Raw genomic sequence first — 24,716 nt, 5'->3', positions numbered from 1 at the left:
TTTTTTTAATTTCTTTATTAGTATCATTTCAAACATTACATTCATTTCTTATATCTAGGTGTTCTGTGTTATTTGACAACACTATCATCATTGGGGCCCAGATAGCCGTAACGGTAAACGCGCAGCTATTCAGCAAGACCAAGCTGTGGGTCGTGGGTTCGAATCCCACCGGTCGAGGATCTTTTCGGGTTGAAAATTTTCTCGACTTCCCAGGGCATAGAGTATCTTCGTACCTGCCACACGATATACGCATGCTAAAATGGTCATTGGCACAGTAAGCTCTCAGTTAATAACTGTGGAAGTGCTCATAAGAACACTAAACTGAGAAGCAGGCTCTGTCCCAGTGAGGACGTAATGCCAGAAAGAAGAAGAAGAAGATCATCCTAATTTGGTAAAACAAATTTAAGATTTAATTAACATTTTGTTAACAACATATTACATTTCATTTGCCGTAGCAGTTCAGTTTTTTTTACAGGTGAGTTGATTTCACCTGCTTATAAGAGAAAAAAAAACGTTCTTAATATACTTAACCTAACTTAACCTAAACATATAACGTATTAATCGTGGCAATAGAAGATTGTAACGATTTTTGCCTGAAATTATTAATGATTGTATTTGACATTTGTTCCAATGTTTCAACATTGGATATTCTATGTAACTCATTGGTACTATACCAGGGAGGAAGTCTCAGAATCATTTTCAAAATTTTATTTTGAATTCTCTGCAGAGCTTTCTTCCTGGTATTACAACAGCTAGTCCATATTGGTACAGCATACAACATGGCTGGCCTGAAAATTTGTTTGAATATCAACAGCTTGTTCTTAAGACAAAGTTTCGATTTTCTATTAATAAGGGGATAGAGACATTTTACATATTTATTACATTTAGCTTGAATGCCCTCAATGTGATTTTTGAAAGTTAAATTCTTATCTAGCATGAGCCCTAGATACTTAACTTCATCAGACCAATTTATTGGAACCCCTCTCATCGTGACAACATGTCTACTTGAAGGTTTCAAATAAAGAGCTTTTGGTTTATGTGGGAATATTATAAGTTGAGTTTTGGAAGCATTAGGAGAAATCTTCCATTTTTGCAAGTATGAAGAAAAAATATCCAAACTTTTTTGCAATCGACTACAGATGACACGCAGGCTTCGTCCTTTGGCGGAGAGGCCTGTGTCATCCGCAAACAAAGATTTTTGACATCCCTGAGGTAACTCAGGTAAGTCAGATGTGAAAATATTGTATAATATTGGTCCCAAAATGCTGCCTTGAGGAACACCAGCTCTTACAGGAAGTCTTTCAGATCTGGAGTTCTGATAATTAACCTGAAGTGTACGATTTGACAGATAACTTTGAATTATTCTAACAATGTATGTTGGAAAATTAAAGTTTTTTAATTTTACAATCAAACCTTCATGCCAAACACTGTCGAATGCTTTTTCTATGTCTAGAAGAGCAAGACCAGTAGAATAGCCTTCAGATTTGTTGGAACGGATCAAATTTGTTACACGTAAAAGTTGATGAGTGGTCGAATGTCCATGGCGGAATCCGAACTGTTCATTGGCAAAAATTGAATTTTCGTTGATGTGGGCCATCATTCTGTTCAAAATAACCTTTTCAAAAAGTTTACTGATGGAGGAAAGCAAACTGATTGGACGATAGCTAGAAGCTTCTGCAGGATTTTTGTCTGGTTTTAAAATTGGAACAACCTTAGCATTTTTCCATTTGTCAGGAAAATATGCTAATTGAAAACATTTGTTAAATATATCAACTAAAAATGATAAGCTACTTTCTGGAAGTTTCTTGATGAGGATGTAGAAAATTCCATCATCGCCAGGAGCTTTCATATTTTTGAATTTTTTAATAATAGTTCTCACCTCTTCCAAATCAGTCTCCCAGGCATTTTTGAAAACGTTCTCTTGACTGAGAATATTTTCGAACTCCTGAGTAACTTCATTTTCAATTGGACTAGTAAGTCCTAAGTTAAAATTGTGCGCACTTTCAAACTGCATAGCAAGTTTTTGAGCTTTTTCGCAATTAGTTAGTAATAATTTGTTTTCCTCTTTCAATGCCGGTATTGGCTTCTGAGGTTTTTTCAAGATTTTCGATAATTTCCAAAAGGGCTTAGAGCCAGGGTCCAATTGAGAAATTTTATTTTCAAAATTTTTGTTTCTTAATTGAGCAAAACGTTTCTTGATTTCTTTCTGCAAATCCTGCCATATAATTTTCATAGCAGGATCGCGAGTGCGTTGAAATTGCCTTCTCCTCACGTTTTTAAGACGGATCAAGAGTTTAAGATCATCGTCTATAATCACGGATTCAAATTTTACTTCACATTTTGGAATTGCAATGCTCCGGGCTTCAACAATGGAATTTTTTAAGGTTTCAAGAGCATTGTCAATATCAAGTTTAGTTTCTAAAGAAATGTTAACATCAAGATTGGAGTCAACATACGTTTTATATATATTCCAGTCGGCTCGTAAATAATTGAAAGTGGAGCTGATAGGATTGAGAATCGCTTCTTGGGATATTTGAGATGTAACAGGGACATGATCAGAATCAAAATCAGCATGAGTAATCAGTTGGCTACAAAGATGACTAGAGTCGGTAAAGACCAAATCAATCGTAGATGGATTTCTAGAAGAGGAAAAACATGTGGGGCTATCAGGGTATTGAATTGAGAAATATCCTGAAGAGCACTCATCAAATAAAATTCTGCCGTTGGAATTACTTTGAGAATTATTCCATGACCGATGTTTGGCATTAAAGTCACCAATGACAAAAAAATTTGACTTATTGCGAGTCAATTTACGCAAGTCAGTTTGGAGCAAATTAACTTGCTGCCCAGAGCATTGAAAAGGCAAATAGGCAGCTATGAAAGTATATTTACCAAACTGTGTTTCAACAAAAACACCTAAAGTTTCAAAAACTTTAGTTTCAAATGATGAAAACAGTTGATGTTTTATACGCCTATGAATGATGATTGCAACTCCCCCACATGCCCCATCAATTCGATCATTACGATAAACAAAAAAGTTAGGATCTCTTTTGAGTTTAGATCCAGGTTTTAAATACGTTTCGGTAATAACTGCTATATGCACGTTATTAACCGTAAGAAAATTAAACAGCTCGTCCTCTTTACCATTCAGAGAACGAGCATTCCTATTTAAAATATTTAAATTATTATTTGGATCCATTAGAAAAACGTAATCCAATAACAATTTGATTTGTAAATTTTACACCTACTTGGACAGCTTCAGTCATAGTGGTGGCTTTGAACATTGCATCAATCATTAGATTCAATTGTTCAGTTAGAAAATTAAAATCAGAGGCAGACATGTCATGTGATTTCCCATTGGAATTTCCGGTAGACGAAGAAGCGGAATTTCCTGTGGCGGTAGGGTTTTTTCCATTTGATTTGAAACAAGTAAAATGGGTACCCATGGATCGAACAGGGGAGGAGTTCAAATTTCCTGCTACGATATCGGCAAAGGATTTACCGTGGGTAGATACATTCGAAATAGAAAGATTCGAACGGCTACCCGACGGATTAAAATTAGTTTGTGAATGAGCATGATTATGATCTTCCTGATGGGTATGATTCATGATCAAGCGATCGTTAACTGAAAAATGAGCATTGTTCGATACTCTACCAGGCAAATTCCGGAAACGACCGTTATCGTAACGGATATTATCTTTCATCTGCCTGGCACGAGCCTCAATGACCTTTTTGCGTGAAGGACAATTCCAAAAATTGGACTTATGGTTAGCCCCGCAATTACAACATATGAATTTGGTGGTATCTTCCTTCACTGGACAGACGTCTTTGGCGTGAGAAGAACCTCCGCAAATCATGCATTTAGCATCCATGCGACCAGTGGCGCAACCAAGGGGGGGTTTTGGGGGTCAAACCCCCCCCCCCCCAGAGCCGAAAAATTTAAAGGGTTACCAAGTATATTTTTGAAATTTAACACTATACATCATACAACTACAGAACAGTAAAAAAAGACACTACACGTTAATGCTTCCAGTGGGCTATTTGCCCTTTGAAGGAAGCACCACACTAGCCACTCGGTGTATAAGTGCTGGTAATTTTCTATTAATCGCGATAATGGCGCCTGCCACGTCAGAATGTAGATCAATGAGGGGAAGGGGAAGAAATTGATGCGGCATTAAACTGTCTCCCACAGTTTACCGTATATACCATTACGTCTACGCTAGTTCATGCGGGAAGGTGTAAGGGCTGGTATAATTTTTATGGTATAATATGATGAAAGGGACGAGCCTGAGATTGAACCCATGACCTTCTGCTTATGAACCAACCCCGTCATTCCACTACAATAGTAAACGAATCGGACTACAAAGTCATCCAAAATAAAGTTTAATTGTCGTTTAGAGAACTTTAAGGTGTTATCACATATTTGGACATAACATCTTCACAATTAAAGTAGCCCTCATGTTTGATCTATGGAGTCGATTTTATAGATGGCCAATTCTGTAAGATCTGACAATTAGTTTTCAATGATTTTTATTGCATATTTCTGTTCTTAAAGATAATTCTCGAATTCATGCTCATTGTTGAAAAACTCGAAAACATTATTAATGAACTACACAGTGGGAGAGCAGCTGAGCAGCATCACGCTAATTTATCGTTATATTTCTTAATTCATTTTATTATACAAAGACTAAAACATACTTAAATTCTTCAACTCAATTTTTTCATCAAAAAATGTCTTCTCAAAACGTATTTTGAAATTTGCAAAACCCCCCCTGGAACCAAATCCTGGTTGCGCTACTGCATGCGACAATTTTTTGTACCATGACCCCACTTTTGGCACCGACGGCACTGAGTGGGGTTCTGGTAATTTCCTCCAGGTTTCTGGAAATGTTCCCATGTCACACGGACATCAAACAAAAGTTTTGCTTTTTCTAAAGCTTTAATATTATTTAGTTCTTTTTTGTTAAAGTGAACTAAATAAAATTCTTGAGAAAGCCCTTTCCGAACAATGCCAGATTGGGTTCTCTTTTTCATAATGATTACTTGGACTGGGGAAAATCCAAGTATATCATTTATTCAATTTTTGATCACTTCAGGTGATTTATAGTCACTTGAGAGACCTTTCAAGACAACTTTGAACAAACGTTCAGTTTTGTCGTCATAAGTAAGAAATTTGTGCTTCTTCTCTTCAAGATGTTTGAGAAGAAGCTCACGATCTTTAAGAGTTTCCGGCAAAACGCGACAGTCTCCTTTCTTTGCGATTTGGAAGGAAACCTTGATTCCCCTAATGGAGTTCAAGATCTCCTGCCTAAATCCCCCAAATTCGGAACAACTGACCACGATAGGCGGCACTCTTTGCTTCCTCACTTGAATCAAAGAGCCTGGGCTAGAGGCTGCTTTGATTTGGTGTTCGGAAAATTTGTCTAGAGCATCGAACTGATTGCTCATTTCGATACAATTATTCATTTCACCCTTGGAAGAAAGTTCGCATTCCGGGGAAGCGTCCTTTCTTCCATTCTTGCCACGTTTAGTGACAGTTTTAAAACCCACTTTTTTGGAAGGAAGTAGTGAATTCAGAGATTCACCCTTCCTTTTGTTTGTTGTTGATACCATGTTTAATTAATAAACGAAAGAAGACGTGACCTTCGAAAGGTTTTTTCCCAAGACGGTGTCCAAGAAGGATTACCACCGCTAGCTTAAGCCAACGGGTCCAACGAAAAATCGAAGGCACGGGTCCAAACAAGGATCGTAAAGGGATCAATAGTAGAAAAAATAGTACTGAAAAGTACTGTTTTAGTAGCACTGAAAAGTACCGTTTTAAATTTAAGCACTGAAAAGTACTGTTTTGTAGCACTGAAAAGTACTGTTTTATTGCTTTAGGTAGTTTTTAAGAAAACTTCCAAGAGCAGAGAGAATTCGTGTACGCACAGCACGAAGGTACGATGCGCACTGCACATATAGGAGCTATTCAAACATAGCTTATATGCTATCAGTTTTGCAGTATGTCTCTTTTACGTATACGCTTCGTGCCCATAGTGAACCACCAGAAGAATCAGCATTTTGTAAAAGACATTGTTTTTCGTTAGTAAGGGGTCGTCCATCAATTAGGTAAGGGTTTAGGGGGGGGGGGGAGGGGGTGTTTGAGATTTCTTACGCGCCATACAAATTATTTTTAATTTTTATACAATAAATCTTACTATGGGGGGAGGGGGGTCGAAAAACCGCCAAAATTGTCTTACGTAATTAATGGATCGCCCCTAAGCTGTGGGCTTACTTAATCCTATGCATTTAATGCATTGCACAGCCTCAACAACACGGCTGCTTGGGCACGTCAGGAGTTAATCATCAATATTAACCTCCATTTCCTGAGCAGCCTAGATAGCCGTGTAGCGTCGGTAGCGGTTGTTTCAACTGGCTAAGAATTAACACTACGGACTGCCTGTTCCGGTGGTAAAAGTCCACCTCACAGGTGACCCCTAATTTATGGTGTGATGCGTACCGTGCCTAGGAATGAATGGTTAGGGGGGTCTAAATAAAACCTAACCGCAAGCGGAGTCTGTGGGGTACCAGGGCGCCCTCCACAGTATTGAGCCCTTCCTGTGCTACCCGGAGCAATGGTGCAGGTGACCTTGTATTTCTCCGAGATAATCGGCTGCCCCTCTACAGTCTAAATAAGGGTGGTATTGTAAGGATGTTGTAATTTATAGTTGTAGTTGTAGTTTGAATTTTTACCCTTATGGTTTCGCATTATACGTTTTACATAGTGTATTCTGTTGGGGCAGCAGGGACGAAAGTCCAGGGGCTTAACGGATCCCCCCCTGGACCTCTGTGAGTTGGGGAGTTGCCCAAGATGTGGTGGAGTTCACAGTGGGCTTTGATGAACCTTCATAAAAACCACCAAAATCCGGATGCAACTCTGTCAAAGCGACCGGTGCCGCTTAAAGTACCAAAGCACCCTAGCCCAAACTAACAGGAGTGCCAACCGGCATATCAGGATTGATGCCAGTAAGATCCTGATTTTGGCATATACTGGTCGCGATACTAACGGACAAGGCATGGAACTACAAGTACACGGGAAAAATGCGACACTCAAAACAAGGAGAAAAGGTCATGATTTTGGGAGGAAGGTGTATTTTCATGTTATGAAAATACACCATGACCAAAAGTCATGAAATCATGAATCTTTTTACCGTACGCCAGCTGTGCGTTACGTTTCCAAAGCGTAAATTCAAATCATCAAATCATAAACTATGTGTCATGTCTACCTATCTCAAGTGATTTTTTTTTTTTTTTCTATCTTTATTAACGAGATTTTTAGCCCTGGGCTAGTTCATCTCGGGACCAACGGCTTTACTTCCCTTCCGAAGGAAGTCGTCACTAAAATTTTTAGTGACTATCTCGGGGATGGGATTTGATCCCAGGTCCTCGGCGTGAGAGGCGTGTGTTCTAACCACTACACCAGGTCCGTCCCCCCCTCAAGTGATATTATTTATTCTACCTTTCGACTTGGCACTTTTTATCTGTTCGTACCTACGGTATTTCTGAGCTATAAGTACTGGCTGCAGTTGGCGCAGAAGACAGACTTCCCGGACTGTGGATTGATTAACATATAATTTTATTCTTTATTTGCAGGATATAAAAGTGGCGACGAGGATCATGGAAACGTGTGTTGAAGATAATCGACTTTCTTTGGGGTGGCGAATTGCCGATTGTATCTGTTTTTAAAAGTGTGGTGAAATTGCCGATTTGAGTTGAACAAAATTGTTCTTCAGAGCTGACGAAATTGTCGTTTATTGTGAACATAGTTGTTCTTTTGTGAAGCAATTGCTGTATTGAGATGTTCTTTAATGTTGGCGAATTTGTCAAATGCAATGTTGAGCAGTAAAATCCAATGATTTGAATGTTTTGTTGTAGTCATGGAATTAGCAAATTTGCGCATTTAAGATAAGATCGTAAAATTCCTTGGATTTATTTTCGATTGTTCGTTGTATGAGTTGTTGCAACTTGTAGGTGGCTTTTAAAGAGTTATTAGAAAGTTTCTAAAGGGGAAAGGACTGTCATGTCTACCTATCTCAAGTGATATTATTTATTCTACCTTTTGACTTGGCACTTTTTATCTGTTCGTACCTACGGTATTTCTGAGCTATAAGTACTGGCTGCAGTTGGCGCAGAAGACAGACTTCCCGGACTGTGGATTGATTAACATATAATTTTATTCTTTATTTGCAGGATATAAAACTATGTATGCTGGAATCATAAATAAAATTCATGAAAATATAAACACTATTCATGAAATTAGATATCTGTCATTTATGATCACTAGTTTTGGTGATGAAAAGTGGAAATTTGAGTCATGAAATCATGAAGCCGGATCATGAAATCATGAAATAACTTCATGAAAACATATAAACGTCAATTATGATCCCAGTATATTTGTCATAGGTAAACAAATAACATGAAGATGGATTTTGTGCCGGTAGTTTCGGAATAAACTGTGAATAGAGTCAACTTAACGACTGCCACATCTTTGGCAGGAACGCGAACATCCGGCGGTTAGGTTTGCACACAAAATGTCATTTCAAACATCATTTTCGTACATCTAATAGCACCGGCAGTTTAATTGGGTCATCGGGAATGTCATCGATATGATGGCAAAGTTCTGACGAGTATGGTATTCAAATTAACCAATTCAGCAAACAAAACTTATTTATAATTTCACTGAAAAAACACTCCCGATCGCAAAAGACGTGTTGACTTAAATGAAAAAAGTGACAGTTGGATTTATGTAACGCCCTGAGCACACAAATTCTTGATTAAAAGCCATGGTTTCATGACTTATAGTCATGATATCATGAAACATAAAACTTTATGATTTCATGACTTTTTGTTCATGATTCCGGCTACGGATTTTTTTTCCGTGTAGAGTACGTTCCAAATCCGTCGCCTGGTTGTTCCAACTGGGGGGGAGTAGGCTCAGATGCCATTACGATCACATAAGACGCGACGCGAGACGGAACACAACACTTATTGTTCTTACAAATAAAAAGGATATTAAAACAATATTAATATTTTGTTACCCGGCCGGTCGGAGGGACCTGGCTCAAATACAGAGACTCTTAGAGTCGGCGTAATCTCGTCAAGGGTTCAAGTAAAACGCACTATGTAACTTTCAATTCTTTTATTGGACTTACTGGGTGTCGTGTGGGGGTGAAGTGTAGTGTCTCGATGCGGCCGGCCGGAAGTGGAGCACTTGGGGGTTGATCGGCACGTTCTATACTGAACCCGAAGTCTACGGGGCTTGGATGGCTTGGTGTGGCCACCGCACCTAGTGTGTATTCAGCCGCATTTCCAAAATACGTAAAACTAGTTTTTCTTCGATATTTTGAAAATACGAAGTTACCGGTAGCAACAATGTTCTTCAAATTTGTGTAAACAGTCAAAACGAATCATTCTCTGGAAGACACGAATCTTCTAAAGACCAAGGAAAAGTAGTTATAACCATTTAAGTGCAAAAATCAGTCATTTTTGGGGTCCGTGTATATATTCGGGTGGCAGCTGGTGGCAGATGAAACCTAGTAGGATTCAAAATACATCATTCGTAGTTGTAAATGTCGATAGTGTCATTAGTATCCACGAGTATCCCTTTTACTTAGAGGAAGTTTCATCCATGACTCTTATTACCCTGAAGTACTTAGTTATATGATGGGTAGAGGGCTATGTGGCTCTACACTTCTTCTTTTTCTTCTTCTTGACACATTCTCCATCATTACGCACAACCAATAGGTTCCGAATACATTTTTGAAGAAAGTTCTCAATTAGTTATTACAAAATGACTCGCCATACAACTATACACGGACCCAATAATGACTGATTTTTGCACTTAAATGGTTATAACTACTTTTCCATGGTCTTTAGAAACCTAGTGTCTTCTAGAGAATGATTCATTTTGACTGTTTACACAAATTTGTAGAACATTGTTGCTACCGGAATCTTCGCATTTTCAAAATATACGAGAAAAACTAGTTTTAGTGGGTCGTTCATAAAATACTCTCGTATTTTGGAAATGCGGCTGAATACACACTAGGTGTCTTTGGCAAAGCTGTTTGTATTTGAATTATCTACAACTTTGCCGAAGACATCATATTTAAAGATCGTCATTTCAAAAAAAAATATGTTCGCAGCGCCGCCCGTGGCAAAGTTGCGAACTAACATTTACCGTCAATATATGCGCTATATTTTTAGAAAATTTTCGTCCGAAGACACCATTCCGAAAAAATCACGTTTAAAGGTGCTACAGAATTAAGTTCACGATTTCGGCCGATCGAAATACTGTGCACCGGTCGTTGCTAAACACGTATGGGAAACAGCAGCCTATCCTGTCGGGTAACAGTGCGTTTGTATATTTGGCAACGCTATCCAACCGATCCAACCGTTGCTATTCTTCAAAACGAAGTGACGTGCAGTCTCGTGTTTCGTCGGTATTTTTATTGTTCCTTTTTATTCGTTCCGTTTTTTTTTTTTTTTTTGAGGATGTATTGAAGAAACTCTGCAGGATTTTCCGGAGGATATCTATGGGAATTCTCGGAATAACTCCAGAAGGATTCCTAATGGAGCTGCGGACGATTTCCTAGGAATTACTGGAGCATTCCTGGAGAAACTCCGATTAAATTATTGGAGGAACTATCTCGAAAATCCAAATAAAATCCCAAAGAAATTTTCGGAGGAGTTCCCAGTGTAGCTCGAAAAGAATTACCGGTAGAGCCGCCCAGAAATTACATCGGGACATTCTTTTCAAGAATTCTCCCGAAGATTTCTCCAAAGAACTCCTCCGGTATTTTCTTCAGGAATTTCTCATGGGGTTTCCAATGGCATTTCCAATTCCTCTCCATCCAGGATTTCATCCAGAAATTCATAAATAAATTCTTATTTGGATTTTCTCCAGAAATTATTTCGGGGATTTTTTCAGAGAATTTAAACCAGCTGTGGATTTGCAGCAGGAATTTCTCCAGAAATGTCCTCCAGGAATTCCTCCGAGGATTTCAAGGAATCCTCCAGGGATATCCCCTAACATTTACTCAGGGATTTTCTTCAGGAATTCCTCAGGGGATATCTTTCAGGCATTCATCCGGGGATTTGCTGCAAGAATTTCTCCGGGGACTCGCTCCAGGTATCCCGTCGGGTATATATTTCCTTCAGAAATTTATCCGTGGATTTCGTCCAGAAATTTCTCTTGGGATTTTCTTAAGAAATTTCTTTGATGATTTGAGAGGATTCCTTCGGCGATTTCCCCAGGAACCCCTCCGCGAGTTTTCTCCAAGAATTTCCCAGGTGATTTTCAATAGCTATTACTCTGTGGATTTCGTGCAGCAATTTTTCGGGAAATTTAGTCTAGAAATTCTTTCTGAGATTTTCACCAGGAATTGCTCCGGGTATTTCCACAAGAACCTCCAAGAATTTCCTCCAGAAATTCTTCTGGGGATTTCGTCCAGGAATTTCTACGGCGATTTTCTCCAGAAATTTCTTCGGAGATTTTTTCATAGAATTCCTCTGGACATTTCCCCCAAGAATTCCTCAGGGAATTCACTCCAGGAATTTCTCCGAGAATTTCAAGGATTCTCTCTGGGGGTATTCCTAGAATTCAAAAGGGGATTTCTATAGCAATTCCTCCAGGGATTTCGTCCAGGATTTTCTTCAAAAAATCTGTCGGGGATTTTTTTTTTCAAAGAATTTTTCCGGAGATTTCTCTCAGGAACTTCTCTTGTGATTTGAATTAGGGCTCATTCATTTATTTCATAACGCTGAAATTGGCAATTTTTACACCCACCCACCCCCTTGTAACGCTTTTTGTATGAATATTATTAAATTTTTATATGGGCCGTAACATCGCGAGGACAACCACCCACCCCCTCTAGCGTTATGAAATTTGTGAATGGGCCCTTAGGAATTTCTCTTATGATTTCAACCAAGAATTTCTCTGGGGATTTTCTCCAGGAATTCCTCCGGGGATTTCAAGGATTACTCTGTCAATATCCCCAAGAACTACTCTGAGAATTTTCGCCAGGAATTCCTCAGGGGATTTACAATAGTCATTCCTAACGGGATTTTTTCCAGGAATTCCTCAAGGAATTTCCAATAGCAATTCCTCCGGAGATTTTGTCCAGGATTTTCTCTTGGGGTTTTCGTCCAGAAATTCATCTGAGGATTTTCTTCAAAATTTTTTTCTGGGATTTTTTTTAGATAATTTTTTCTTCTCGTAACTTCTCCTGGGATATCCTCCAGGAGTTCTTCTGAGAATTTCGTCCAGAAATTCCTCCAGGCATTTCTTCCGGAGAGTTCCCCTAAGAACTCCTCCGGGGATTTTCTTCAAAAAGTCTTCAGGAGATCTCCAATAGCAAGTCCTTCGGGGATTTGCACCAGAAATTTTTCTGAGGATTTTCTTAAAAAATTCCTCCGGAGATTGTTTTATAGAATTCTTCTGGGGATTTACTACAGGATCTTTTCCGAGAATATGAAATAGAAATTCCTTCGGGGATATTCGTCAAGACCTCTATTGAGAATTTTCTCCAGGAATTCCCCAAGGGACTTCTAATAACAATTCCTACGGGGATTTCGTCCAGAAATTCTTTTGTGCTTTCCTCTAGGAATTGCTTCGGGAATTTCCTCTAGAAGCACCTCCGGAGATTGGTCCAGGAATTCCCCTGAGCATTTCCTCCAGAAACTTCCCTGGCGATTAGCTCTAGGAATTACCAAGGGGATTTCCAATAGCAATCCCTCAGGGGATTTTGTCCAGAATTTCCTCTGGGTATTTCACCTAAAAAATCGTAAGGAAATTTCTCCGGGGATTTTCTTCAGAAATTATTTCGGAAATTTTTTTCAGACATTTTTTCTGGAAATTTTCTCCAGGTATTTCTTGGAAAATTTGCAACAGGATTTTTTCCGAAGATTTTTTCCAGGAATTTCTTAGAGGATTTACTTCAGGAATGCCCCCGGAGATTTCTTCCAAGAACTTTTCCGAGAATTCCCTCCAAGTAATAATCCGGGGATTTCCTTTGGAGATATTCTCCAAGAATTCCTCCGGGAATTCTTTTGGAGCTCCACCAGGAATTCCTTCGAATTTCCTTCTTTTTTTTCTGTTTCTGTTCGGGATGAGCCACTGCGAACAGTTTTCTTTGATCTTTTGTGGTATACCCGTGTCCTTTGTTTAGTGCATGTCGTTCTACCCCATTACTATTGAGAAATAATGAAGTAGTCGTTTTTTATACAAATATCATTCTTTACCATTTTGCGTAGAGCCTCTTTAGAAAAAGATACCGCTATTTATACTTTTTGGAGAAAACAGTTTGTCACCATTAAACTAAGCGCGCCCCTTAATCAGGTTCGGCCACTAAGCTGGTTGAATGATACTGATTTTGACCATGCATCGGTACTCTAGCATATCAAATTATTGCTTCTACTTATAAGGTTCAGTTCAGTCCATTCATAGTTTTTCTAGGTTTTTCTTTTGGAGATTCTAAAGGATTTTCTCCAGATTTCTTACAGGAATTTCTTTAAAGTTCTCTGGGTATTCCTTCGGTGCTTCACCGTTCATTCCTCCTGAGTTGTTCCAGAAATTCTTTAGGAGTTCTTTCAGCAATTCTTCTGGATGAAATCCAGTATATCCTCTGAAGTTCCTCCAAAGTTCCACCCGGAAGTACTTTGGATTTCCTTATTAGCACCTTTGGAATTGTTGCCTAGTTCTTTCGGGTATCCCTCAAGGAATTTTCCGGGTATCCCCCATTAATTCCTCTGTAGGTCCTCTAACAATTCTTCCGGCGTTCCTTCAGAAATTTCTCCGGAGTTCTTCCTGAAGCTTTGAAGAAACCTCGAAGCATATGCTGGATAAAATCCAAAAGAATTGCTGAAATAATTCCAGAGGTATTTCTGGAGCAACTCAGGAGGAATCACCGGTGAAGCTCCGAAGGAACTCTAAAAGAATTCCTGTAGGAATTTTGGACAAAACCCTAGAAAATCTCCAAAGGAAATCCTAGAGTAATTACGAAGCAATTCATGGAGAAACTTAGGAGGCGTTCCTGGAGAAACTCCGGATGTGTTATTGGAGGAAGTCCGGAAGCGAAGAAATTCCTGGAGAAACTAAGGAGAAAATTAAAATTCCACCGTTGGAAAGAAACTCCGGAGAAACTTTCTAGAAATCCAAATGAATCGCTGGAGGAATTTCTGGAAGAAATCTAGAAGAATTGCCGGTGGAATCCGGAGGACGTTCCGAGGAATTGCTGGATGATATCCAGAAGAATTGCCGATGGAAATCCGGAATAATTTTTAGAGGAATTCCCAGAATTCCCAGAAGAAGTCTAGAGAAATTCCCTGAGAAACAATAGAGAAATTTTCTGCGGAACTCTGGACAAACTCCCGGAGGGAATGTAGTGAATTATTTGAAGCAACTTCAGAAGAATTACATTTCATGTTTACTATGATGGCCCTCTCAATCAACTTTCCAAAGCATTTCTGTTCTATGAGTCGATGGGAACTTCAGTAATCGATTCATGGAGGTTTGCCTGTACTTGAGGAACTCTGGAAAATTCTGGAGATATTTCGAAAAAAAATCAGGACGAATTATGGAGAAAATCCGAAGGAATTCCCGGTGGAGCTGCAAAAAAAAATCACGGAAGAGTTCTTGAAAAACAAATGTCCGGGGGATTTTTTGGTGGAACACCATGGAGGAAATCCTCTACCCCGGAGGGGAAACCTTAAGAGGAGTTCATGGGACATCCCTGGAGGATTTTTTTGAAAAAATCACCGGATGAATTTCTGAAGAAAATGCCGGTTGAATTCCTGGTGGAAATAATCAAAGGAATTCATTAGCAATACTTTTTGTCTAAACGTCCAAACAATGCGGAACAAACACTTCACGTTATGACGTGCAAACACTGTAGCTGCCAATAATGATAAACAAGAAGCAAGAATAGCAACTACCGGTGCGAAACAGGGTCGTACTCTACCAACCTTGATATCAACGATCGGTGCAGAAATGAAAGAATAGCTAAAATAGAATCACTTTGCGTATTCATTTTATGCACGCATCTGTGAACGCACTGGTGGGCATCGTCAGGGACTTTTTAGATGTAGCAGGTTCCCAGTGGCCACAGTGACCAAATCTAGATCTCCGGGAGGGTTTCTGAAACTTAACATGTATGTCTTTCATTTAAGCCCAACAGTACTAAATTCGGTCAACACACAGATTTTTGCGAGCTGTTTAAATTTTCGGGTCAAAAGGGCCTAAGTCACAATTTGTAACTTTTTGTTAGGGACTAAGGAAGGTTAATTTAGTTTTACCAAAGTGGGATGACAGTGTTGCCTGACACAGAACACTTAGATATAAGAAATTAATGTTATGTTTAAAATGATACTAATAAAGTAATTAAAACAAATCAAACAAGAGAACCGGACTCTCGTTCAAGCTGAAAACTTCATCGATTGGTTCTGTCCAATCGATCATTTTTTTTAAGCCCGAACCGTTATCTGTTTCTTACGGCATGTGCTCTATGAAATTTGAGTTATGGCTTCTTTTCATCTTCATTTTAAACAAAATGAGATAGGAAACTAAGAAATGTATGTCTCAGCGGATATCTTTTTCTATTCTCCAATTAAGCTATTATGTACATCGTAACAAATCGGCATTCTGGCAACGTTCCACCCAAACGAACTTGATTCCAAAAATCTATCCCACCTAGAGAAAATCAAATTGCACAAATAGTTTCCCGTCTTCATCCTATCCTGCCAACAAAACTGAAATTTCCCTGTATCTGCAGATAGAGTAATCGTTTTCTCACATAGGCAACTCGTACAAGCTACTAGTACAGCTACTTATTTGCAGTGCCCAAATGCCGACTAATTGAATTTCCACTTTCTAACCGTTCAATATGCACCTCGTTTTTCCTATCGTTTTAGCAGCAACGGTGGAAGCATCGATGGCGACTACTCGTCCTCGTCAGGCTGTGTCAAGTGCTGGAGCATCTGCCGGTTTTGCGGTGGCTGGCGGTTGTCCTTTCCCTACGTGGCCTTAGGCATCGCGCTCATCATGTGGCCTCACCGGTTATGGCTCAGTCACGTGGCCGGTGGTCAACTGATAGGGCTGGCTGTGCTGCGGTTGCTCACCCTGTGCCAGTTCCGACAGGGCGGCAAGGACGAACAACTGCTCAATCAATTTGATGAGAACGTTGACAAGTGAGTACCAAATCCGAACGTAGTTCGTAATAATTCAATTCTCCAATTCTATGCAAAATGTTCCTAATTCCTCTACTTTAACAGATACGACAATCTCACCGATGTTCTGGTGGATGACTCAATGCCCAAGCCCGGCCAAAGTTTGGAAGACGACGACGAGGACGATGGCATTGAAGGCCACCACGATGATGACGACGACCTGCATCGTCTTAGCATTCACGAAGGAAAAATCAGCACTTCGAATGGAACGATTTGACACCAACAGACGGCTCCGCTCAGCCGGAAGTCAATCTGCAAAAATATGAACCAAAGCTACGAGAAACTCGACGAAGATTGCGACTGTGACGTGATAAAATAGGATAGGATGCCGGTGATCGATCGTCAGGTGATCGTCACCGAGGAGACCGATGTCAGCTAGTAGTGCATTGTCGGTCATTTTTCACGAACTGAGAGTGATTTGTAAATAGAACGGAATATTATAGATAACATAATACAATAGTTATACAGTTTGTGCATTGTGGTTGACATTATTTTATGTAGTAATATGACTTTGCTTATGTTTATTTATTATGTGTTATGTTCAAATTTAGAAAGTTGAATATTAATGAAGGCTTTCAATTCGAGCCGAACATTATCAAATCAATTAATTGGTTTGAATATTGTTCGGAAGCTTCAAAAATATCAGAATTGTTTGAACGAGTGAAACTGAGTTAAAACAGGGACAGTTTGGTTTTCATCAGCACCAACAACTCTGACAGATAATAGCTTTTTAAGACAACCATGTATATAACAATCATACAAATTAGTTTGGAAGGTTTACTAAGCCTAAAGTTAATCAAATTTGAATGCATTATAATGTCGAATTCGTTTTTGAACCTAGGTTGGAACTGGCGCAACCCGTTCTGAATCACAGTTTCAACCCCAACCCGATTCAGGTTCGACCGGACTACAATTTGCTTGACGTTTGTTTGTTTATGTGTTGATCACCGACCCAGTTCCTAAAAACGAAAACGACATAAGATTATTAGTAAACATGTTTATATAAAAATAGTTTTGACGTTTTCTCATTGTGATGACAGCCAATTAAATTTAATGGAAAAAAGATTCAAAAATGTTGGAATAAGGTTGATTTACCGCTCTACTGCAATCAGCAAATCGAAAAATGAATGAGGAGCTTAAAAGCAAAAGAATATAAGTAACAACAGGAATATTTGGCAGTCAGTTAATAATTGTAGAAGTGCTCTTAGAGCACTAAGCTGAGAAGCAGGCTCTATCCCAGTGAGACCGTAGTAACAAGAAAAACAAGATCGATTGGATTGAAAAATGTATGTAAAACTGTTCAGACCAGTTCTTGGTGGTGCGGGCATACCCCCTCCCAGTAATTCTGTGGGGAATCTCCATCGACCCCAGAGTTACGCTCCTGGATCTCTAGCACCGCCTGCTTTGCCACAGGAAGCCGAAACTCTCCTTTCGCCGTCTTCACCAACGCTTGCCTCACTCGGCCATCGGCGCCAGGATACACCTCACTGACCAAGTCACGTGTCAGACACTTTCTCACTCCTTCTTCTGCTATGTACACCAAATCCCCCGACCTGATTGGCTGGCTCTTCATGCCATCTCGTACGGTTGTTGATTGCCGGCACGTATTCCGCTCTCCAACGGTCCCACATACGATCGGCTAACACATGCGACCGCTTATAGATGTCTTGCAAAGCCTCTGCGTCGTCTCCTGCCTTGGGTCCCAAACCTGCGTACGTCAACGGCCGTGAATTTACAAAGTCCTCCGCTTCGACCAGTGTAGTCAGCAGGACCTCATCCGTCAACATCCGACATCGTTCAACACGGCCAGTGCTGCGTCTACGGATCGAACTATTCGCTGCCAAACGCCTCCCATGTGGGGCGCGCTTGGTGGATTGAAATTCCACCGAGTTCGAGCATCCGTCATCGCTTCTTCGCATTCTCCATCTGTCTTCCGTATTACCTCCTTACTCGCTCCCTGAAAATTTGTCGCGTTGTCGGAATAAAATTCAACCGGTTTGCCTCTGCGACACACAAAACGTCGAATCGCCATCAGACACGCCTGCGTCGTCAAGCTGTGTGCCACTTCCAGGTGAATCGCTCTTGTTGTCAGGCACGTAAAGTGACAGATCCATCGCTTTTCTGACTACAGCCGTGACCATGATCGAACCGTAATAGTCCACGCCGGTGAAGCTGAATGTCCTAATCCACGCCAGGGGAAGAGGTGCCATTCACGGAACCTTTGGAGCACATTTCCTTGTCCTACACCACATGCAAGCTTTCACCACCGCCATTAATTCCGCTCGAAGATTCGGAATTTGAAAGTCCTGTCGGATCTCTTTGACAACAGTCTACAAAATTTCGTGGACCGCTTGCTGATGATAATACATTATGAAACTTCCGGGTAATGAGATGCTTTTTTAGCAGAATAACCGGAAACCGGAGTTCAAGCGTGATCGGGTGGTGGCCGATCGATGAGAGAATGTGCATGTTGAGGCTCAAAGGTCGGTTCTTCAACTTCAGCATAATAAACGTCATTCCGGAAGCACTGATGATGGTGATGATTTTACGCGCAGCTCGAACACTAGTACGACAGCCACCCAAGCCATGACGTCAAAATCATCATAGGAGATCTAAACGCTCTGGTTGGCCAGAAGGAGGAATTCAGACCTACTATTGGAAAGTTTAGCGCCCACCAGCTGACGAACGAAAACGGCTTACGACCAATTGATTTCGCCGTCTCTAAGAATGTGGCTCTTCGTAGCACCTACTTCCAGCACCGCCTTCCATACGGAAACACCTGGAGATCACCACAGTAGACAGAATCACAAATCGACCACGTTCTGATGGACGGCACTTCTCCGACATTATCGACGTCAGGACATTATCGTGGCGCTAACATCGACTCTGACCACTATCTGGTGATGGTTAAACTGCGCCCAAACTCTCCGTCGTTAACAACGTACGGTACCGACGGCCGCCCCGGTATTACCTAAAGCGGCTTAAGCAACCGGATGTCGCAGCAGCATACGCGCAGTGAAAGGTTTCGGATCAGCCAGGAAGAATGCGTGTATTCAGTTTGATGTTTACATTTGGAATGAAAAAATAAAGATGGTTGCCAATCGGCCACTTCGATCAGCACAGTGCCGTAGTCAAGGGATAGGGGCGCAACAAGCGCAGTGGTTGCCAACTCAACACCCCTGCTCAACCACAGCATGTCTTGAATCCTATCTTGGAGCGCAACCCCTTGAAGGAGGCCGTCGGAAGGCCTTTGGTCATCAAATCACCCTGTTGCTCGGATGAGCGCACGAACTCGATGTGGATCTTACCTTGCTGTACCAAATCACGCAGGAAGTGAAACTTTGTATCTACGTGCTTCAGTCTCTTGCAATCTCGTTCATCCTCAGCAATCCTGATCGTTGACTGATTGTCTTCATAGACCGGAATCGGTCCCTCCAAACACCTTCCTAAATCCTGCAGCACTCGAACCATCCACATTGCGTGACATACAGTTGTACACAACGCAGAAAGTTCCGCTCCCGTAGAAGAGAGTGCAACTGTTTGCTGCTTCCTGGTAATCCAGCTGATCATACAACCATACATCTTGAAGATACCTCCAGTCACTGATCTTCGATCTACCAAATCATTCGCCCAATCTGCATCGCAAAATATCTCGAACAGTGGTGCATCTTCGCTCAGCCTGTATACCAAACCTACGTCTAGTGTTCCTTTGATGTACCGCAGCGCTCGTTTTAAATGAACCCAGTGTTCATCGGTCGGGCATGATTGAAATTGGCTAAAGTAGTTGGTTGCCGCTGACAAGTCCGGTCTGGTCGTCAGGGACGCATACATCAGACAGCCAACTAATTCGCGATATGGTTTCGACGTCCTTTGGTGTTCCTCTCCCTTCTTCAATCGCAGACGATTTTCTATCGGCGTCGAAACCGCCTTGCACTCGGTTATCCCAAATCGTTCCAACAGCCTTTCGAAATATCCACGCTGACTTATCTTCAGCACACCTGCCTCAATATCACGGTCGATGTTCATCCCTAAAAACTGTCGAACTTCGCCATCATCGGTCATCTCAAATTCTGCGGCTAGCTTCCTCTTCACAGCCTTCAGAATCTTCACCGATGATCCAACCAACAAAATATCGTCGACATAGAGCACTAAAATCACCATCTGCTTGCCTACACCACGCGTGTATAGGCACGGATCGTTTTCGCTCCGAACAAACTCAAGTTTCTCCACGAAACCGTTAAACCTCTCGTTCCAGGTACGCGAAGCCTGCTTCAGTCCATATATCGATCGATTCAGCCGGCACACTAATCCGTTTCCTTGGTCAAAACCTTCCGGCTGGGTCTTATACACTTCTTCCATTAGCTCGCCATTCAAAAACGCGGTTTTGACGTCCATATGATGGACCAACAACCGCTCTCGGCCAGAACCGCTCGCGGGATGTCGAGCTTCGCCACCGGAGAATAAGTTTCCGAGTAGTCGAATCCTTGTTTCTGGGTAAAACCCTTCGCAACGAGCCGCGCCTTGTTCTTATCAGCGCTGCCTGGACCACCTTCCTTCACTTTGAACACCCATTTGCAGGTGACGGTCGATCGCCCCTCTGGAAGCTTCACCAAAGACCACGTGTTATTCCGCATCATAGATTTCATCTCGTCATCGATCGCAGCTTCCCATATCTTCCAATCGTCTCGCTTCTTCAATTAGTCGATCGAACCTGGAATGTTCTCCACAAAATTCATCGCACTGAGGGCGAATCCAGCGTACTCCTTGTCGAAATCCCGGTGCCAAACCGGCGACTTCTTCTTCCGTTTGGGTCTTCCTTCTACCGCTTCGTCCAAAAATTCCGCTTCTTCATCCTCTTCCAGACTTCCGTATTTATCAGATTCCGAAACTTCATCCACTTTTTCCGATACAACATCTCCTTCTGGACCAACATTTTCATCATCCGATGGATATTCAGCCGGTTCGACATCATTTTCGTCCTTTTCAAGGCCTCCGCGTTAACTCTAGGCAGTTTCACGAACTGATCCGCTGACTTCTTCATCACATCAACAGTTTCGATGAAATCCACATCTCGTGCTGTGACGATCTTCCTCTTAACCGGATCGAAATCACGATACCCATTATGCGAATACCCCAGAAAGATACCGTTCCAAGCTTCGGCATCTAGCTTTTTTCTCAGCTCCTGCGGCACATGAACGAAAACTCTGCTTCCGAAGGCTCGAATATTTTATACATTCGGCTTTCGCGACTCCCATTTCTTGAGGCGCTCGCGTACTCGCCTCCATTGTCGCACCTTAGGCGCGAAATCCTCCGATCAAACTTCGCTGTAACAAGAGCCTCATATTCCTTGAAACACTGCATTAGCTCGTCAATCAAATAAACCATAGCAAAATGGCTCCATTCGTCCGTAAACGTAACGAAGTATTTCTTCCCGAATAGCCCTTCCGGCGTCACAGGGCCGCACACGTCGGTGTGTACTAGTTCGCGACGCTTACCATCACGCGACGAAAACGGCTTTCTCGTTTGCTTACCGACGAGACACGATTCACACAAGATTGTTGAAATAAAACGACTACAAAACAAGGCTATTCCGCTCCACACCGCAGGCTACTGACTGATATCGCTACAAGCCAGCTCCTCTCTTTTATTTCATGTCTGGGTAAAGATATCTACAATTCATTCACTTAAAATACTAGCTCTACAATTCTTACCCATCGACATCTCCACTGCAGGGTGTGTGATGTACCTGCTTTCCAACACTCCTCCTCATCACACAACCTCCGAACCGCCATCTGCCATCCGAGCTCTCTTGTCCACTAAGCTCCTCCTGGCACCGAGCTCCAGCTACTGAACTCCTCCTTGTCGAGCTTCTCCTGGCCAGTTGCACCAACGTCCTCTTGGTCAATCGCACCGTCCTACGAGCTCCTCCTGACTCTCGAGTTTCTCCAGCTCTTCCAAGCTCGTCGTCCGATCAGCCAGCATCCGCACCTTCAGCCTCGTTCTCAGCATCTTGGCCTCCAACTTTGGGCATCTCGTCCAAGCCACCTTCCGTCCAGACTCCACCTTCCCTCCAGGCTCTACCTCCTCACCGAGATTCTGCCTCCTCGTCTAGGCCATGTCTCTTCGTCCAGGTGCTTCCTCGTTGTCCCTCATTGAAGCAGCCTCAGCGTCCTCCAGGCGTTCCTGGGCCCATAACCTGAAAACGCACTTCTTCCCATAGCGTTTGCCAACACGATCTTACAATATGTTTACTTAAAATACTACCTCTACAATTCTTACCCATCGACATCTCCACTGCAGGGTGTGTGATGTACCTGCTTTCCAACAGAGATCACACTTTTGTCCCCACCGGCGTTCACTGATAGTCCCGAAACCATTTCGTTTCTCATCAGGCACTTCAGGCTCTTCTCATTCAGATGGCCATATCGCCGATGCCAAAGTTTCATATTCTTTTGGATTCGACCGCAGGTCAATAACGATGATTTATCCGCACTGTTCTTTTCCGAATAAAAGTCAAGTTCGTAAAGTTTGTTACGCAATGCACCACACGCGACGATTTCGGATGCACGATAGATTTTTGCTTTCCCACACTCAAAAACGACGCGCATACCTGCCTGCTCTACCTTCAGCACTGAGAACAGGTTACAGCGCAAACTCGGCACATACAGTGCATCCTTGATAGTGCAATCAATGGACTTACCTTTTACGATTGATACTACCTGTATCGCACCAGAGTGCTCCGCGACAATCGTCTCGCCATCCTTCGCCACAGCTATTTCGATAGGCTTCTCCAAGCGACGCAGTTCGTTGAACAAATTTCGGTCGCGCACCAGATGATCTGTTGCCCCGGAGTCGATAAACCACCTCGTCCGGTTTGTTTTGTTCGCAGCAATCCCATCGCTTACACCGACAAAACATACGCCTCCTCGATCGCTTGAATCCGCAACGTTTGCCTTCGAATTTGGTCGCTTCTGGTTGGACTGCTTCTTCTTTTTCTCGGGGCAGTCCACTAGCTTGAGTCCATCCTTGTGACAGCCGAAACATTTCAGCGGCTTCTTCTTCCTTCCTCCGAAAAACGCAGCGTCACTGTTCGATGCGGATGACGATAGAAGAGTGCATGGTGACGTTACGAAAAATTCTCCTTCTCTGTCCCTCTTTCATCACGCTCAATTGAATGTCCTGCTCTTTGACACTCACTGCTGGAATTGTTTAGATTTTTTTAAATGGAGTTGATATTTACTGCTGGAATTGTTGACATTTGTTTATATAAAGTTTTGAGGTTAGCTTAGGCGTGCAACGATCTATTCACCACCTTTCCTCTTTATCTCCTTGTCCAAGAGTCTGCACTTGACGAATTCGATCAACAAATTTTCTTCGGGCATTGTTTCTAGCGCAGTCACCACTCCTGCATACGAGGATCCGAGCGTAAGAAGAAGATGGCACACCACATCCAAAGCCTCCAGCTGAGCACCGGTCGCGCGATACTCTCGCACCAACTTGTCGAACTTTAAAAAATGCTGCTGCAGTGTTCCGCCCTCGAACCAGGTCCGTCACACTCGGGCTCAGATTAGGTACCACTTCTAGTACTGCATTTCGTCCCTCGGTAGTGCAAAAGGTACCCAAGTTTGACAGATCGCAGTACACTTTTCACGGCATTCTAGATTACCTTATGAGCCATAAAATTTTGGGCAACTGCAAGGGACATGGAGGTCTTTAATTTGTCTTTGCTCGAACCGAATCGATAACATCTCCCGCTTAAGGTGCATCCTGTTGGCGATGCTCCGGCGTTCAAACACCCGGTGCAGTGCGTCCCAAATGTCCTTCGGCGTCTTCTTTTCCTGGATGTATTCCAGCTGCGAGTCGTGAATCCTCGATATCAACAGCGATTTGCAGCGACGGTCCATTTTCATCCGATCCTCCCTCGCTTTCTTCTTCTGGGTTTTCACCGCTTCCGTGTCAGCCGGTTCCTCTTTCAGCTCCTCCACATCCGCCACATTATTCTGCACGCACTCGGATAACTCTCGCTCTTCGAGAAGCACTTGCATGCGAAATTTCCATGCAGCGAAATTAGAGCCATCAAAGAGTGGCAACAACACACGGTTCGAACTTTCTACCAGCATTTTGCAGATCACTCCCGAAAACTACTTTCGCTAAAACGTTACCTGGGCCAATAACCTGAAAGGTTTCGGATCAGCCAGGAAGAATAACACAACACGTTTTAATTAGTAATGAAATGTTTAGAAACGCGTGTATTCAGTTTGATCACAGACAAACAGACGTCACACTCTCACCGATGTCCATCGACCACCTTTTAAACGGCCGATTCAAATATATGGTAGGTGGCCAATCCACCACCCGCAGCGCTCGCATCGTTTTTGTTCGCGTTTGACGTTTACACACTACCGCCATCTGTTGGTCCATCGGCCAAACACACCGATTTTAGCATTGGGCGTACA

General features: G+C 42.1%; 1 protein-coding gene across 6 annotated transcripts in view; it reads left to right on the top strand.

Moving 5' to 3' along the window:
• LOC5563737 overlaps nt 1-17,034 on the top strand; it is a 143,173-nt gene extending 126,139 nt beyond the window's left edge. For 5 of the 6 annotated variants that reach the window (XM_021841746.1, XM_021841750.1, XM_021841749.1 and 2 more), the window contains 2 exons: nt 15,946-16,221; nt 16,306-17,034. In XM_021841746.1, coding sequence (XP_021697438.1) covers nt 15,946-16,221; nt 16,306-16,477 — 448 coding nt within the window. In that variant the 3' untranslated portion in view covers nt 16,478-17,034. The remainder of the gene's footprint in view (nt 1-15,945; nt 16,222-16,305) is intronic. The other variant, XM_021841753.1, reaches the window with a different exon arrangement.
• The last annotated feature ends 7,682 nt before the right edge of the window (nt 17,035-24,716 follow it).

Source organism: Aedes aegypti, chromosome 2, assembly GCF_002204515.2.
Source record: "Aedes aegypti strain LVP_AGWG chromosome 2, AaegL5.0 Primary Assembly, whole genome shotgun sequence".
Taxonomy (NCBI): domain Eukaryota; kingdom Metazoa; phylum Arthropoda; class Insecta; order Diptera; family Culicidae; genus Aedes; species Aedes aegypti.
This window is presented reverse-complemented; position numbering and strand designations above follow the sequence as displayed.